The sequence below is a fragment of the Salvelinus namaycush genome, chromosome 3, assembly GCF_016432855.1.
Source record: "Salvelinus namaycush isolate Seneca chromosome 3, SaNama_1.0, whole genome shotgun sequence".
Lineage (NCBI taxonomy): Eukaryota > Metazoa > Chordata > Actinopteri > Salmoniformes > Salmonidae > Salvelinus > Salvelinus namaycush.
In genome coordinates this window covers 98,121,921-98,140,295 of record NC_052309.1, presented here as the reverse complement: position 1 = coordinate 98,140,295, position 18,375 = coordinate 98,121,921, and the positions used below count along the sequence as shown (strand labels likewise).

The 18,375-nt window shown below is 42.5% G+C and overlaps 1 protein-coding gene and 1 pseudogene across 3 annotated transcripts; both read left to right on the top strand.

Annotated features, from left to right (window-relative positions):
* The first annotated feature begins 214 nt into the window (after window positions 1-214).
* Window positions 215-5,501, top strand: LOC120044732 (annotated as a pseudogene).
* Window positions 5,502-6,143: 642 nt separating this feature from the next.
* On the top strand, window positions 6,144-18,108 carry LOC120043852 (jupiter microtubule associated homolog 1-like). 3 transcript variants are annotated; one of them, XM_038988455.1, is made up of 6 exons: window positions 6,144-6,352; window positions 8,688-8,827; window positions 11,955-12,082; window positions 12,313-12,340; window positions 16,947-17,074; window positions 17,597-17,708. In XM_038988455.1, exons 1-5 carry the CDS (start codon window positions 6,297-6,299, stop codon window positions 17,024-17,026), a joined length of 432 nt encoding a protein of 143 aa, XP_038844383.1. In that variant the 5' UTR covers window positions 6,144-6,296; the 3' UTR covers window positions 17,027-17,074; window positions 17,597-17,708. The 3 variants fall into 3 exon arrangements, with proteins under 3 accessions (XP_038844383.1, XP_038844382.1, XP_038844381.1); XM_038988454.1 differs by lacking the exon at window positions 16,947-17,074 and having other exon boundaries at window positions 6,145-6,352; window positions 17,600-18,108; XM_038988453.1 differs by lacking the exon at window positions 16,947-17,074 and having other exon boundaries at window positions 6,146-6,352; window positions 17,597-18,108.
* Window positions 18,109-18,375: the final 267 nt, after the last annotated feature.

Below are 18,375 nucleotides of genomic sequence, written 5' to 3'. Positions count from 1 at the left end.
CGTGTTACAGAAACGCGCATTACGACATTCCCGCCCTCTGCCAGCGCTCAACTCTTACCCTGTGACCAACGTTGGCCAATGAATGTGAAGTATAGGCACGAGCATGTGTTTGTGATCGCGCACGTAAGGCCGGTATTTTAATCGGGAGCGGGTACGTGCGCGTACACGTCTTTTCGTTGTGTGGGCGGCGTAGAGAAGCGCAAATAGAGTAACCATGGCTGACGAGAAACCCAAGGTGAGTTGCTTGAAAATATGCTTACATCTAATCACATTTTTTCACATACATAACTCAAATGGAACTAAGGAAAATGTACATGTAATATTTCCTTACTTGAGATCTTAGACTCAAGTTTTGAAATGCAAGTACTCCATTGGAGACACCGGAAGACCTGTGCACGCGCCTGCATGGGCGCGTGGCTTGCTGCTTGATTCGCAGCCAACTAGCGTTTGTTAGCTGAACATGACAGTAAGCAATGCTGCACTCTCATCAGTTCTTAATCTTTTCTATTTGCAAAAGTAATCTGACAAACTCAGTTCAGATCCAAGCGGTTGTATCAATCATCACTTTGTCAATTTCTTCAGTTACAAACTTGTTACATTCATTCATGGCTACAGCAAGGGTCCCTCTCATCTGCTGCTTATGGAGCGCTATCACAGCATGTTACAAATGAGTGAAATGGTGTGACTGAGACAGTGTTAAAAACCATGTTTACTCCTATGTGTTTTCATGTGTAAAAGTATGATCAATATTTTGAAATGCATCAATCATGTGTGTGTGTTGACCAATGATCAGATGTTTGACACATACATGTTTAATATGTGTCCTCATTTGGATGAATTCTAGAATGTGAAAAGCACCATCCTGTAGTCAGCATGATACATTCCACTCTGGGGTTAGGGGTAGACTAAACATTGTCCAAAAGCACTTCTTGCCTCATTACATTGCCACACGCGCCATGACTTTTAGAACAAGTAAATAAAATCAAGACAGATGAACTTGTATGTCACTGCTGAACTATCCAAGGCCCTTGTAAGTGTTCTGAAAACTTTAAATATTTGGTCTATTTTCACTGTTCAGAAACTGCTTATATTCAGACAGTGTACTGCTGACAAAAACTCTGTGTAAATGTTTCTGCTGGCCTAAAATCAATGATGGTCATATCAAGGTTGCCATTAGCCTGGGACCTGACTGATAATTTGCTTTGCATCAACTGTATCAGCCAAGCAACATTTGTATCTGATTGTCCCAGGCAAGGTTACCATTAGCTGCTTTTATCAACGCTAGTATTCATACACTACGTTACTAGGAATTACCTTGCAAAAAAATTGAATAGTCTGCAAGAATCCAGAAGTTAAATAAAATAAAATTCAACTTACTCTGTTGATTGTCTGTAGGGCTGGTCTTTATGCAGAGGGGACATTGAAAAAACATCTAATGGAACATTCAGAATTCCAAATGTGGGTCTATTGTAGACCCAATTACTCTCCCCTGTCAAAATAAAAGTCCTGCACTGCGCCATACCAGCACAAAAGAAAGCAAGAACTTTTATTTTGACATGAGGTAAGCAGAGAGGAACTGACCTCGCTGAGGAACTGCATGGGTCTATAACAGATCCACGTTTGGAAAGTCTGTTTAATTATACGTTCCATTAGATGTTTGTTTTTTCTCAAATTCCCCCCAACATAAGGTCCAAGCCTACAGACAATCGGCAGAGTAAGATGAAAGTTAATTTTATTTAACTTCTGGCTTTCGGCGGACTATTCTGTTTTTTGCAAGCAATTCCCAGCAACCCTAGTGTTAAATACTAGCGTTTCTAAAAGCAACTAGGTTACCATATATTGTATTCAGTGTTTGTCTATATGGGCTAGCCATGTTTAAAGCTGCAATATGTAACTTTTTGGGTGACCTGACAAAATTCACATAGAAATGTGAGTTATAGATATGTCATTCTCATTGAAAGCAAGTCTAAGAAGTGGTAATCTGTTATATGTGCGCTATTTCTATGCTCCCATTCTTAAGTTTAGTTTTTACGTCTTTTACTTTTTTACTTTTGTACACCAGCTTCAAACAACTGAAAATACTATATTTCTGGTTATGGAAAAGATATTTCACAGCGGTTTAAATGGTACAATAATTCTCTACACTATACTTGCTTTTGTTGTCATTAAACTGAAATTAGGTGGACTATTCGACTTTTAACAGACTTGATTATCTGTCACATGTAATAGTGGGTATGATGGTAATTCTAGACATTACATTTATACTGTATCTCATTTCATCTCACTGAATACACCCCCAATGTTTGTTTTGTCCATCAGAGGGGAGTGAAAACAGAAACACGACCACATAAACCTGAAGGTGGCGGGACAGGACGGCTCGGTGGTGCAGTTCAAGATCAAGAACACAGCCGCTCAGCAAACTCTGAAGGCGTACTGCGAGAGACAGTGAGTCTGACGTGGCAACCATGATGATGCCACTGAGTGCACACATCAGCAGCGGCATCAAGGGCAAGGTTGAGCTACTACCATATTGGTTATACCTATCAAGTCCCTTTTAATCTGCATAATGCGCCGAGGGCGTAGAGGTGGTTTCTGGACAGAGGCCATAAGCAACTAGCAGCACCTCTACCCTATACATTTGGCCAGGGCCAGTATTCATAAAGTGTCTCAGAGAGGGAGTGCTGATCAAGGATCAGGTCCCGCTCTGTCCATGTCATTTATTAATTGTGATCTAAACGGGCCAAGGCTAAACTGGTACTATGTCATCATTCTCCTGCTGAGAGGAAGAGGAATGATTAATATTCCTGCACAATGTCTATTTAGAATTTATTATCGCACAATGTATTGCACAATTCCCTGGCACATTTGTAAATATCCTACTTCAATTCGTTTGAGTGCCTCCTTGTGTCTTAGGAACATTTTAATCCTCGTTCTTATTCATTGAGCTTTTCTTTTTAGTACTCTTTTATTTACTTAATTACTTTCCTATTGTCGAGAGGTGAACCTGTAATTATGCATTTCTTTGCACTGTGTACTCCACGTATGTCATGTGTACAGGTATATGACTAATAAACTTGAACTCTGAGATGCTTTATGACTATGGGCCCAGGAACTTTTCCCTAATGACCTGACATGGAAAAAGTCATGCCCCTAACTATGGGAACACAGGGGTTGATGAAAGATGACAGCTCATATTATCCATTGAGGACAAGGAAACTCATTGAAGAGAGAAGGCGATACATGCACCCTTTTATACACTTGTATCTCTTTGATCTGTTCACTGTCAGATGTAGTCTATATTGTCTGTGACAGGAGACGAGCGCTATGGGCTGTGTTGTCTTCATCATATTATCATCTTCCTTTTCATCATCCTCATTATTCCAGTGTCCCAGCTATATATGTGGTTAAGATCGTTGGGCCAGTAACTGGAAGGTCGCTGGTTCGAATCCCCGAGCCGAATAGGTGAAAAATATTTTTGGTGTCTTTGAGCAAGGCACTTAACCCTAATTGCTCCTGTAAGTCGCTCTGGATAAAGGCGTCTGCTAAATGACTAAAATGTATTGTAGTAATGACTCTGTACTGTCCACGCTTCTGATTTTAGTTCTTGAAACACTTTTTATTTGGTCAAATACCCTTTATTTTAATATGCACCAAATGTACTTGTCATATTCAATGCAATTTGCATTAGTAAGGCTTAAGCTTAACTTGCCTATCTCTCTGGCTGTAGGCTGATTAGTAAATACTAAGCCTTACTGCTGGATCATTATGGCCAATCTGATCTGTGCTATTTATGATCTTATAGGCTAATTGAGGGGATTTACACTGCATTACCTAATAAGTACTTTTAAAATAGGGTTCTTGGCTTTGGATTCTGCCAACATATCAAAGGTCTTTTTGTTCTCTTCCCTAGTGCACTTGGAGCTGTTCTGTTCTACATGTCTTTTTGAATGATTATGTTCATGCTGCTTGCACTGGCAAGTACAGAGATGTAGAGATGGAGGCAGAGATGTAGAAACTGAGCCTTTGCTCTCTAGTGCTAGGCCTGTCTTATCCAGGCTTGCCCAGGCCTAATCTCAGTGCTGTGTGTGCGTGCCTCCCCTTAATGGATCTTGTGTGTCTCTTTAGACCAGTGAAGTCATGTAAGTAGGCAAGGCTCTACAGGCTTTGTTGAGTAGAAGCCACTTCCCTCCTATCCTGTTGTTTCTTCCTTTATCTGATAAAAATGATGTCGGCCAACGTGGATATGGAGTGGCAATATAGTAACGCCCTTCCCTATCTCCTCATCCCTTCCTTTCTGCAGTGTTTTCATTCACATAGTAGAGAAGTGACAGGAGTTTTTAAAGGAATGGCTAACCTTGCTTCCTCAGTGCCGTACACTATTAATGGATTGCTTGGCAAGGGTTGGGAAAACGTTGTTTTCTTTGGACATTTTACTTAAGGAGATTGTTTTGTGCCAGACAGTTTAATGGAATTTAGTATCTGTGTGTCTGTGTCTGTGTCTGTAGGGGTTGACAATTAGGCAAATCCGGTTCCGGTTCGATGGACAGCCTATAAACGAGACAGACACACCTGCACAGGTAATCCTGGAGTATAATTGGGAGGAACTGATTTGTTACGTCATTTCACTCTATTTTGCTTGAACAACCATTCCAGCAATAATACATTATACATTCCTCCCTGTTTTGAGAATACCAATGAACATTTGTGCATGTCAAAAGAATGTTAAATGCAAAATGTCTTCTAACGAAAGTTTTCCATTCACAGCTAATTTATGTACATTTTTGTCATGAATGCCATGTCATCTAATGAAATCGGGTTTTATATCAAATTGACTTAATTTCTTTCCTTTTTCCTGACAGTTGGAAATGGAGGATGAAGATACGATTGATGTTTTCCAGCAACAGACAGGAGGCCTCTACTAGCATGTCAAGTACTCCCCCACATCTTCCTCCACCCCCCAGACGGCTGCTTTGCAGCTTGTCCCATTTCCCACCACAGAACCAATACCATGCGGAAGAAGTCCTGCTCACAGTTATACACAACTGTTGATCTATAGTGTTTTCATTCTTGCCTTTGTTTCCTTCCTGTTTTGTAAATAAACAACCTCCGCTAAAACAACTCAGATTTGAGTAACATTCATACAAGGTGTGCTGCGAATGAACGCTGCAAGATCCAGCTCTTAAAAAGTCCATTGTTTTGGTGACTGGTTGGTTATCACTTACTCAGAGATCAAGAAAAGTTATTTTCCACCCCGTTCACTGTTTGAGAATAAGACTGGTTTGTTATTCAACTTCATTTTCTGTTTTCTGTTTCAGAAAATGGGTTTTATATCTTTTTCTATATAGTAGTGGTTGTGTAGAATGAAACATGTCTTGGACATAGTTTGACTAGGCCATGCTTGTAATAAGGAAACCCTGAAGAGATGTTTTAGTCCAGGTAAACATCTGTATTGTCTCATAAATGTCTTGTTAAAATAAAGTTATTCTCTCTTTTTAACCAAACGCAATTTATTTTGTCTCTGTTTCGTGTGTGACTGGGTCATTAAAACTGGTGATTTTAATGTGCGCCCTTGTGCGTACAACAGCTCATGTTCACCAATCCTCTTTTTCAGTATGAAAACATAATTATGGAGATTTTATCAGTGAAAAACCACCACAGTGATTGAACTGTAAAGCTTGATGATCTCCACTGACTGTATAAAATACCATGTAGCAATGTTGGCACTGTCAGTGTAAAGAGTCACTCAAAACTGTGAAAGAGGATGTTAGGACAGTGGGACTATTGTATGAAGCCAAACTAAAATAGTAACTCTTGAGTAACATTGTGTCCATACTCATCACCATTGGATAACATATTGATACTGTAAAGATACTGTACTGACAGCATTTTAATCTAAATCAAGATCTAATATAAGATACAGAATGGGATGTGAAACTGGTAGTAAATAGCACTTAATATGATTTAAGGTTACTTTTTGAGACAATTGCTTCGCACAGGGAGAGAATGTTGCCTTTCAAAGAAAAACGATTGACGTCGACTGGTGGTATGTGCCACCAACCAGAAAGAGGGTCGGTAAGGGTCCGTCCAACCAGAGCGAGTGGAACTGAGGTGGGCTGTGACTTATGGGCTGGGATAACTTGTCGCTGCGCTCTTCCGTCTGGTCTCTCGGGCGCTCAGTCGGGTGGAGTCAGTATTTCAGTTTCTGTGTGTGTCCTGCGGATGATTTAGAAAATCATATTTTTGTAGTTTATCGAGTTACATATCGACATACGAAAGTAGTAAATTAGACAGTCGAAATGACGACGACAAAAACATTTCAAGGGATGGATCCCGGTGCGAAAAGCAGTTCCAGGTAAAAATGATATCCGAAAAATCTTCATGGACAAACAAAAGAAAATGGGATCCACTTACCAGCCAGTATTGGAAGCTAACCGTCCAGTTTTTGGGCGGTTGATTTTTCCTGATGTAGTTGAATTGTATTAATGGCACAATTTGTCTTTCTAATTAGCTGATATGATGGTGTGAAGAGGGCATTTGGGCTAGTAGCGGCATCAGCGACCTGGTTACTGCTGCTAGCGATTCTAGCTACTACACCAGAGGCCCGCGGCGTTAGTGGAAGTTGGGATTTAGCTTTGAAAATTAGCTGTTCAGTGTAAAGGATTCGGCATCGGGACACATTTAAACAGAATGGACAATGAGGACAACTTAGCTAATTACATAGCTATCTATAGTAGTTGTCTGTCTGGACTGCAACTTGTTTTGTTAACTTGTCTACTTAGTTAGCTAGTGACTGGTATGGATTGCTAGCTCACACTCTGGCTAGCAGCAAGTTCAGCTGTCGCGTAACACTTTTATTTGCAGAAACAAGCACTTGCTCTTCGTTTGCAAGCTCCAACCCCTATAGTCTTTCGGCCTCTGGTGCCCCAAAACTGGGTAGCTTGTTGGTTAGGTAGCTAGATTAGCCTACATGACAAATTTAGCTCCTTTTATGGATGTTTCTAAGAATACGGCTGACCCAAACAATTTATTAGGAGTTAATTAAATCCTTTAAAAATATGTATTGTCTACGTTTTGAGGACTTATTTGAGGCCAAGGGTCTGCACGCAATCAACTTTGTTCACTGCCAGAAAAACTGATGCACCGCGTGCATTCATGCTATAGTATGGGAACTCCTGCCTTTGAGGCGGCTGGATGGCATGGGGAAGAAAAATAGTTAATGTTTTATCAACCCTTGTTGCCCTTCGGGCAGGCCGGACAATAGGCTATTTCGTTGTTAACCCAAAACGTGAGCTGTAACACCGTTTTGGGCTGGATAGTTTTGCTACAAGTTGACGGTGAAATCATAACCATTCTTTCAGGCATTCGTATTCCAGCTAGCTACGTTGTCGACTAATTGGTGGCTAATGCGGGTTTTACTTGGGTGGGGGGGCTTAGCTAAGCCTGCAAATCTTTGCTCGGTTCATCTTTGCTTTAGCCATCTTGGTCGGCCCTGCTGCTGACCAGTCTAGAAATGCAGGCTTTCCCGACAGCAGCAATCCAACTTTGGCAGCCTTTGGTAATGGCAGATAAGGTTATCAAAGGCTTTCAATATATGTGACAGCATCAGGCTCGCTATCTTTTCAATCAATCTAACGTTACTGTTGAACAACTGTCGAGTTGTCCCACTTTTCTAACCACAGTGCCTCTCACAGGAAATATTTGCCGTTTCATTGTTGGGTGGGGTCTCAAATAGCCTTTTCTCTTTGCAGCCTGGTGGAAAGCATGAGCTCATCTTAGCTATCACACAAGGGTTAACAAGTCTGCTTTGGACATTACATGAACTAATCGTGGCATACATACAGCACCAGCAATACCCAAATCCAGTTCTTTCATCTCGCCACTGTCTTCTGTCTTTTTTTTACCCCATGGTGGCAGGGAAGTTGATTTTTGTATCCCGTCTGCCTTTGGACAGCTGCCTGGTGTCAGCTGGTGCATTCAGCAGTCTGGAGCTGAATAGAGGGGAGGAGGGTTTGGGGAATAGCTCTGCAAACGCATCAATTCCTCCACCCGACTGTCCTTAGTCAAGGGGAAAAAGGCTTTCCTGCTCATTCTTGTGACCCTTCTGTTCGCTAGGAGGAATGAATGTCGGTTTGGAAGTGGGCTTTGTGGGCTCTGGTTATCCTCTCTTGCCTTTTTGCTATTCAGATCACATATTAAGTCTATCTGATGTTTTCTTTTACCTTGACATTGTTCCGTGTGCTTAAGCGCAGGCCATGTCCAGCCATGATCTAGCCTGGATTTCTCCAATCAAATGTTGGAACGGCTATGCTGTCTGGAATGATAGCCATCCCATATATAACTGCTGCGGAATTTCTGCCGAGCTCAAATCAGTGGCTGGCTAGCCTGGCAGATTGCAGGCGCGTGGAGTCAGCTGTAGCCAGGAGAGATTGGAAGTATCCCTCGGTCTGACAGCTGGAGCTTAGGGAGTGGACCCTACTGTGAATGGAGAGCGAGAGAGGGGACTGGAGCACTGAGGTGTCTGTGCAGCCTCAGAGCAATATGTTTGTATTTGTCATGTAATGATTTCAGCAGTGCTGCCGCTGATCACTAGTGTGTGACATGGTCTTTGTGTATTTAGCAGTTCAATAGTGTGTGTGTGTAGCAGTCAGTCAAATGACAGTCCTGACCCTCCCTTTGTTGTCCTGCAGGGTGCTGCGGCCGCCGGGCGGGGCCTCCAACATAACGTTCGGCACAGACGAAGCCCCCCCTGTACGCAAGAACAAAATGGGCTCCAACATTTTCCTAGAGCCTGACGATCCCCACGCCCATCGGAGGAGCAACCCACCCGGTACTTCCTAGCTACTCACATTGGTTCAAAACTAGTGTACGCACACATCCAACAAACGTCCACTGGGGCAGGGTACAAAAATGTGGCATGGCAAAAGAATACCCACACACTTTGAGTGCTCGAACAATGGGGCCCAAAATGGGAATCAAGCTGACAAAGACCCTTTGGGGTAAAACTATGTGGGCATTCATTCAGTCAGTGTCCAGACTCCAGTCAATCACATTGGATAATGTGCATAGTGTACTGTTTTTCCACCTGACCTACATAGACTGACTTGTAGTACAGCAGGGCCTCGATGGTGGAGCCACCTCTGTCTGTCAGGCTGGATCTGGCTGACCCTCCCTGGCTCTAGTAGTGTACACCTACACATGTAAAAGAAGGGTGTGGTGGGAACTGATCTCACATGGCAGAAGATCACATGTTTTCACAATCGCATCACCCCTTTATGTAGTAATCCATTTACTGTTGTAGCGGCATATCCGTGCCCACGCATGAAGTGTGGAGAATGTGGTGTGCATGTGTGTGTTCACTGTAACCTCTGACCTCCGGAGCCGACAGCTGCATGCAGTGTTCACACTCTGCCTTCCTGCTATTCCACATTGTCTCAGGCTAGGTTCAAGTTCAGTTCAGACAAACGAACGGTGTCATGGTATGCACATTTCAATGGATACACCTGGATTATTTGGTTAGGTTGGCTTCGGTGCCGTCTCGTCTGGAAGTTGAGTACTTGGTCTAGGCTAGCCTATATTTAATTAAAATTGCATTAGTCTTGATATATTTCCAAGAATACACCTGGATTTTCTGGCTGTGTTTAGTTTGGGATATTCTTGGATTGCATGCACCGTTTTCTCTGTTAGTAGGCTATAGGATGTTGTCTTAGGCTGCTGTTTGCCTAATGACATCACAATCTGGAAATGTAGCCAAAGAGATTTGTCTCTTGGCTCCGTGAATGTAGAAGATAGCCAACAATGTATCGTTGTTTCCTTGGTCTTCATCTTCAAGGATAGTCACTAACCTTGAGGTTAGAAGGCATGACCATGCATGAATATATACTTAATAAAGGAGTAGTTTACTATTTTACAACTTTGTTAGATGGTTCCTCACCCTGAAAGTAGTCTGGGCCAAGACAAAAACATTAATCTGTGGCTCAGTTCTCTAATCAGCAATTACAAACTTCAGTTCACCTTAGCCACGACAAAATGTCCAAATCACCTGAAATCAATTCAAATCAACTCCATATTTTGTTTGTTACATAATGGTGATTTGGCCATAAAAATAAATTAATAATACAATTTTTAAAAACATGCTCACATGCCCCCATCACTTCCATTGATTGTGTCTGTTTACAGAACTGAACTGTGAATTAGTTTCTCCTGGCCCATAGACTACTTTCAGAGTGAGGAACCATCTAATGTCAAGTTGTAAAATGGTGAACTAGTCCTCAACATGTATGATCATACTTACTCTACACAACCATAATGACATATTTAGTTGTGAAGTTCCACCCACATGGTGTAGTAGAATATATGCCGCGATGTAGCATTGTGGTATTTAAATTCAGCCGTTCGCCTCTGCTTACATTGCTTTTGCCATAGCCTTTTCTGGTGATGCCCGGTTAAACTCACTATGGCCTTGAGATGATCCTTAGTGTTTTTTTTTTCAAGGGCCCACTCCCAACCACACAAAGGCCATTCTGCAGTCAGAGCAGTACCGTAGGCCATCATTGTAAATAAGAATTTGTTCTTAACTGACTTGCCTAGTTAAATCAAAAGTACTGAGCTTCATAACAAGCCACTGAACCAGTGTGACTGTTTATCTTTTAGCCTCAGAAATGGGAACTGTGACGCGCATATTGGAATTACACTCCATAAAAAATAATCCAAGTGAAGATTTGGTCAAGAAGTACCTCCTACATAATGGCCAAAAATCCAGTTGTTTCGGCTTAACATAGTACAGCAAGATGTAAGTCTGTATCAATCTCAATGTTTAATTTAAATGTAATGGCACTATAGTCAATTAAAGCATCACTTATTGGCCATGTCCACGGGTTATGTCCCATTGCCAAAGCTAATGTAAAAGCATTAAAGCAGTCATTCAGCAGGGCCTGATAAACAGATGCAGAGCCATAATAAAGGAAACCTTGTTGAGTCACTGTGCCATTACTTCACAATGCTTACTCCTCTCACTTCGTTAACAAGCAGTGATATATTGACCAAGAATCATCCCTTTGTCTGGCTTTGTTCCTTCTAGACATAGATGGCAGGTAGACCAATCTGTTGACTTCCCATTGGTTCTGCTGTACAGTTGTTGCTCAGTGGAAGTTTGTATGGGACTGTAGCCGAGCTTAAATGTTGGCCAAAATGCCCTTTCGCTGAGTGGGGTATGTGGGTTAGCCTTTGAATTTTGGCTCAGCATTTGTCTGGATTAGCCTACATCCACTGGCTGCTTTGCTGCTTGGTCTGTTGGTATCTGTCTGAGACTGATAGGTAGGCCATCGGATTTGTTTGCATTAGTGGTTTTCCTGCATTTTCTCATGTCATCTTGGCAAATAATTCCTAGCAGCATTATGCTCAGTAAAAACACTGCCATACTGCATGTTAGTCACTGAGTTCCACTAAAACAGGAATGCACCACAAATCAAGATGTTAAAGCAAATGGTTTACTGCCTTCCACACCAGTCTTTTATCGATTTAGACCCATTCAACGAAATTGTAAAATCTGCCCCGGCCAGTGAAATACGTTTGTTTTGATCAATGAAATGTGAAGTGGAAACAAACCGTAAGGAAACTGTCATGTGTTTATTAGCACTTCTACCATTGACACTCCATGAACTATCATTAGGCCTAACACTAGTCCCTATCACTGACCTAAACCCTTCTCTGAGAGAGCTACTGTGTAAGCAGGCTATTACTCCAACCCTGTTGTGTTACTCACCCGAGTCAGTTCATCAAGATCCTGGCCAGCAGCTTATTAGTAGAATCAGGTGTGCTGGAAAACCTACAGGAGGTAGCTCTCCAGGAGGAGGTCTGCTTTACAGAACTCTAGTAGTGAGGTCATCTCCTCTGACTCATTTGTGATGTGAAGTCTGAGTCATCACGTATTAACTGGGTGTTGTTTCTCTCCGTAGGCGGGACGGCCAAGGGTACTCTGTGCGGAGAACCATCCGCTCCTCTAAGACGGTGCCAGCAGCCGCTCCTCTTCCCCAAAAACAATGAGACAGACGAGGTCATCACCTCCATCAACGTTCCTTTAGGGGTGAGGGGTCACTGACATTGACATATGTCGGCCATTGTTTTGTTCATGGATGTAATGTGTGTGTTTTCCACTAGTAAGACGCTTACATTGGTTTCTACAAGTCTGCTGTCATGTATGGTTTTCCGTGATTCTCAGTCCTGTGTTTTTTAACTGACTTAAATGCTATTGATGTAGTAAAATGACTCGGCCAAAATAAAGTAAAATGCTCACTGTTATTCTCCATCTGGCAGGTTGAGGAGTGCCAGCAGGTAAACAATGGTAAGTATCTCTGGTTCCATTTCGAATGTCAGTATTTTAATATATGGTATTTATGTACAGTACCAGTCAAAAGTTTGGACACCTACTCATTCAAGGGTTTTTCTTTGTTTTTACTAATTTCAACATTGTATAATAGTGAACACATCAAAACTGTGAAATAACACATATGGAATCATGTAGTAACCAAAAAATTGTTAAACAAATCAAAATATATTTCATATTTAAGATTCTTCAAAGTAGCCACCCTTTGCCAAGAGTGTGCAAAGCTGTCAAGGCATTCTCTCAACCAGCTTCATGAGGTAGTCACCTGGAATGCATTTCAATTAACAGGTGTGCCTTTTTAAAAGTACATTTGTGGAATTGCTTTCCTTAATGCGTTTGAGTCAATCAGTTGTGTTGTGACAAGGTAGGGGTGGTATACGTAATATGGCCCTATTTGGTAAAATACCAAGTCCATATTATGACAAGAACAGCTATTAAAAAAAAAAAGCAAAGAGAAACGACAGTCCATTACTTTGACTGACCTTCATGTCTTAATCTGGAAAATTGAGAACTTTGAAAGTTTCTTCAAGTGCAGTCACAAAAACCATCAAGCGCTATGATGAAACTGGCTCTCATGAGGACCGCCACGGGAAAGGAAGTCCCAGAGTTACCTTTGCTGCAGAGGATAGGTTCATTGGAGTTACCAGCCTCAGAAATTGCAGCCCAAATAAATGCTTCAGAGTTCAAGTAACAGACACATCTCAACATCAACTGTTCAGAGGAGACTGCGTCAATCAGGCCTTCATGGTAGAATTGCTGCATAGAAACCACTACTAAAAGACACCAATAAGAGACTTGCTTGGGCCAAGAAACAGGACCATTGGACCAGTGGAAATCTGTCCTTTGGTCTGATGAGTTGAGATTTGAGATTTTTGGTTCCAACCACCGTGCCTTTGTGAGACGCAGAGTAGGTGAACAGATTATCTCCATGTGCTGTTCCCATCATGAAGCGTGGTGGCGCTTTGCTGCTGACACTGTCTGATTTATTTAAAATTCAAGGCACACTTAATCAGCATGGCTACCACAGCATTCTGCAGCAATACGCTATCCCCTCTGGTTTGCGCTTAGTGGGACTATATACATTTTTTTTCAACAGGACAATGACCCAACACACCTCCAGAATGTGTTAGGGCTATTTGACCAAGAAGGAGAGCGATGGAGTGCTGCATCAGATGACCTGGCCTCCACAATCACTTGACCTCAACCCAATTGAGATGGTTTGGAATGAGTTGGTCCGCGGAGTGAAGGAAAAGCAGCCTACAAGTGCTCAGCATATGTGGGAACTCCTTCAAGACTGTTGGGAAAAGCATACCGGGTGAAGCTGGTTGAGAGAATGCCAAGTGTGCAAAGCTGTCATCAAGGCAAAGGGTTGCTACTTTGAAGTATCTAATAAACTCAGCAAAAAAAGAAACGTCCTCACTCAACGCGTTTTATTTTCAGCAAGCTTAACATGTAAATATTTGTATGAACATAAGATTCAACAACTGAGACACAAACTGAACAAGTTCCACAGACATGTGACTAACCTAAATTGAATAATGTGTCCCTCAATAAAGGGGGTGTCAAAATCAAAAGTAACAGTCAGTATCTGGTGTGGCCACCAGCTGCATTAAGTACTACAGAGCATCTCCTCATGGACTGCACCAGATTTGCCAGTTCTTGCTGTGAGATGTTACCCCACTCTTCCACCAAGGCACCTACAAGTTCCCAGACATTTCTGGGGGGAATGGCCCTAGCCCTCACCCTCCGATCCAATAGGTCCCAGACGTACTCAATGGGATTGAGATCCGGGCTCTTCGCTGGCTATGGCAGGACACTGACATTCCGGTCTTGCAGGAAATCGCGCACAGAACGAGCAGTATGGCTGGTGGCCTTGTCATGCTGGAGTGTCATGTCAGGATGAGCCTGCAGGAAGGGTACCACGTGAGGGAGGAGGATATCTTCCCTGTAATGCACAGCGTTGATTGCCTGCAATGACAACAAGCTCAGTCCGATGATGCTGTGACACACCGCCCCAGACCATGACGGACCCTCCACTTCCAAATCAATCCCGCTCCAGAGTACAGGCCTCGGTGTAATGCTCATTCCTTTGACGATAAACGCAAATCCGACCATCACCCCTGGTGAGACAAAACCGCAGCTCGCCAGTGAAGAGCACTTTTTGCCAGTCCTGTCTGGTCCAGCGATGGTGGGTTTGTGCCCATAGGTGACGTTGTTGCTGGTGATGTCTGGTGAGGACCTGCCTTACAACAGGCCTACAAGCCCTCAGTCCAGCCTCTCTCAGCCTATTGCGGACTGTCTGAGCACTAATGGAGGGATTGTGCGTTCCTGGTGTAACTCGGGCAGTTGTTGCCATCCTGTACCTATCCCTCAGGTGTGATGTTCGGATGTACCGATCCTGTGCGGGTGTTGTTACACGTGGTCTGCCACTGCGAGGATGATCAGCTGTCTGTCCTGTCTCCCTGTAGCACTGTCTTAGGTGTCTCACAGTACGGGCATTGCAATTTATTGCCCTGGCCACATCTGCAGCCCTCATGCCTCCTTGCAGCATGCCTACGGCACGTTCACGCAGATGAGCAGGGACCCTGGGCATCTTTGTTTAGTGTTTTTCAGAGTCCGTAGAAAGGCCTCTTTAGTGTCCTAAGCTTTCATAACTGTGACCTTAATTGCCTACCGTCTGTAAGCTGTTAGTGTCTTAACGACCGTGCCACAGGTGCATGTTCATTAATTGTTAATGGTTCATTGAACACGCATGGGAAATAGTGTTGTAAACCTTTACATTGAAGATCTGAAGTTATTTGGATTTTTACGAATTATTTTTGAAAAACAGGGTCCTGAAAAATATACTTTAACATGATTTCATATGCCATTTAATAGTTTTGATGTCTTTACTGTTATTCTACAATGTAGAAAATAAAGAAACCCTTGAATGAGTAGGTGTGTTCAAACCTTTGACTGCTACCAAAATAATTTAATTTACAATGATGAATCTCATTGAAGTCTTTTGAAGAGACGCCACTTAAAAGAAGTCCCTAACAGACTGGAAGGAAAGACTCCACATTCCTCGTTCTCTCAGAGCTGTCTGTAAACAGCAGTGCATGACTCCCATTAGTTACGAATGGCCACAATGAATGGCATCATGGTCGACCGTGGCAGCTCCGATAATTCCACCCTTCCAGCCTTTTTTAAACGTGGTCATGTCTCTCCCTTTGTTTTCAACAATGACATTTGTCATACCTGGGAAGTTTGTCCTGACCTTGTTGATCTAACCAGGAGAAACTCTGGTGTCCCAGTTATACAACACATGACTCATAGAAGGCTTTTTATTTTTAGGGCACACCTTGTAGTCACAACTCAATCAGATTCTCTTTGATCCAGCCCTCTCATAATGTCTCTGTGGTCAGTCATCTGTTCTGTAATGATATAATGCTGTTCCTATGAGGAGCAAGGCTATTTATTAACTTCCAGGTGCTGCAAACATTAGTGATAGTGTGTTCTTTGGATAATGGAGGGTTAAGGCATCACATATCATCTTGGTGCATTTAAATATCAATACTACATCCGTTCCGCTGTTATGGTCTTGTGTAAGCACTGTAGACGGGGGCTTGGAATGGTACTGGACTGACAGCGGACCCTGGGAGGATCTTGTCTGGTCCCTCCAAGTGTTTGACTGACACTGATGTTGTACAATTTTCAATGTAAAATGTAATCCAAGCAGTGTTCTGAAGGAAAAAACACAGCTTTATGTTCCTTGATACCAAAATAGGCTTAAACACTGGCTTAACACACTTTGCCTACGTGCTGCTGTAAGCCCCTACCTACACCATACTGTAATGGCTCTCAGGAAATTTGACTTTGAGATTCTACATCACTAATGGACAATTGACAGCCTGTCTCTCCAGCAGTGTGATTTCATTACAGATGAGATTTGCCTCATGGAGGACTGTTCAGTACAATTGATTGCATCTGCTTGGATTTGAGTTATACTAGCACATTTATGCACACATATTTTACTGAAAGCAACACATTTTGCGGCACTTATCCCCTGCTATTGGTGATCTGTCATTTGGAAAGTGGTAGCAGGACCCATCGTTGTCCTTGCTACAACCAAAGTGCTACTATTGTCAGATACATCAGATATTCTATCAATTCAAGGTTTGGATGATATTTACACTGAACATAAATATAAAAGCAACATGTCAAGTGTCCGTTTCATGACCTGAAATAATAAATCCCAGAAGTGTTCCATATGCAGAAAAAGCTTATTTCTCTCATTGTGCACAACTTTGTTTACATCCCTTATTGTGAGCATTTCTCCTTTGACGAGAACCCATCCACCTGACAGGTGTGGCATATCAAGAAGCTGATTTAAACAGCATGCTCATTACACAGGTGCACCTTGTGCTGGGGACAATAAAAGGCCAGTTTTGTCACAATGCCACAGATGTCTCAAGTTGACGCAGATTGCAATTGCTATGCTGACTGCAGGAATCTCTGCCAGAGCTGTAGCCAGATAATTGAATGGTCTTTTCTCTACCATAAGCCGCCTCCAACGTCATTTTAGGGAATGTCGCAGTATGTCCAACCGCTGATCATGTGTATGGTGTCTTGTGGGCAAGTGGTTTGCTGATGTCAACGTTGTGAACAATGTGCCCCATTTGTGGCGGCGAGGTTATGTTATGGGAAGATAAGGTAAGGACAACGAACACAATTGCATTTTACTGATGGTAATTTGAATGCTTCGATGGCAAGATCCCAAGGCCCATTTTTTTAAGGTATCTGTGCCCAACAGATGCATATCTGTATTCCCAGTTGTGAGATCCATAGATTAGGGCCTAAATAATAGATTTCAATTGACTGATTTTGGGTCATATGAAATGTAACTCAGTATATTCTTTACAATTGTTTCATGCAGCATTTTATATTTTTGTTCAAGATATAAGTGTTTGTAGTGAGTAAGTGCTGTGCCTCTCTCCATTCTAGCATGGCTAGATCATAGGCTGTGTTTACACAGGCAGCGCAATACTGATTTTATTATTATTTTTTATCACAATTGTCCTTTTGAGCAATCAGATCAGCTCTCTTGCCAAAGATCAGTTCGGCTGCCTGTGTAAACGCAGCCTCAGTCGTGTATCATATGGATCAGATCTCTGATCAGTGGGCCAGATAGTGATGACCCTGATAGTGTCGTCTCCTCTGTGTTGTGTGGTAAAGTAGACTGCCCCGAGGAACCTGAAGAGAAGGAGGAGGAGGCACCACAGCCCTCTGCCCCCTCGGGAGCCGCCACCAACGCAGCCGCCCCCTCCGGCCGAAGAAACCCCCCAGGGGGCATGTCCAGCCTCATCCTGGGTTGAAGTCTGCTTTTGTTGGAACGTTTTTATTTTTGAAAGAATTGCCCCCATTTCCCCCTTCCCCACCTCAGTCCCACTGTCTTATACAATCCACCACGTCCCCTCTGAGCCATGGAATTTGCCCCCCTTCCTGCCAACCCCCTCATGTTTTTACACTTTTTATTTGTAATTAAAGAGAACAGTTGACAGAAGCACTTTATGTATCTTTCTCCCCCCATTTCAGTCCATCCTGTAGTGTGCCTATATTGCGCCTGCTGGAAAAGGCATGACGTTTTTGCTTGTCTCATTCTCGCCCTGTTGTAAATGGTAAAGGAAAGGAAAAAGATTTGATGCGTGAATTTCTAAATACAATAAAGATTGATATGAATTTGTTCATTTTGCTCCTGGTTTTATTTTTATCGGAGGAAAGACGTATTTTATGTGGATCTCACGAATGTTTTTAGTTATGCATGGCATACCACACGGATAATTTACTGTAAGCCAACTATTTGAAGCCAAAAGTGAAACATCTGAGTAACGATTTGGTCAGCCTGTTTTTTACAGATAAATCCCATTTGACATGTTAAGACACTTCCAAAGCACTTTTAAAAGAATGTCCACAGGGTGGGGCTGATACTGTCTGGAACACATTGAGCATTGGAA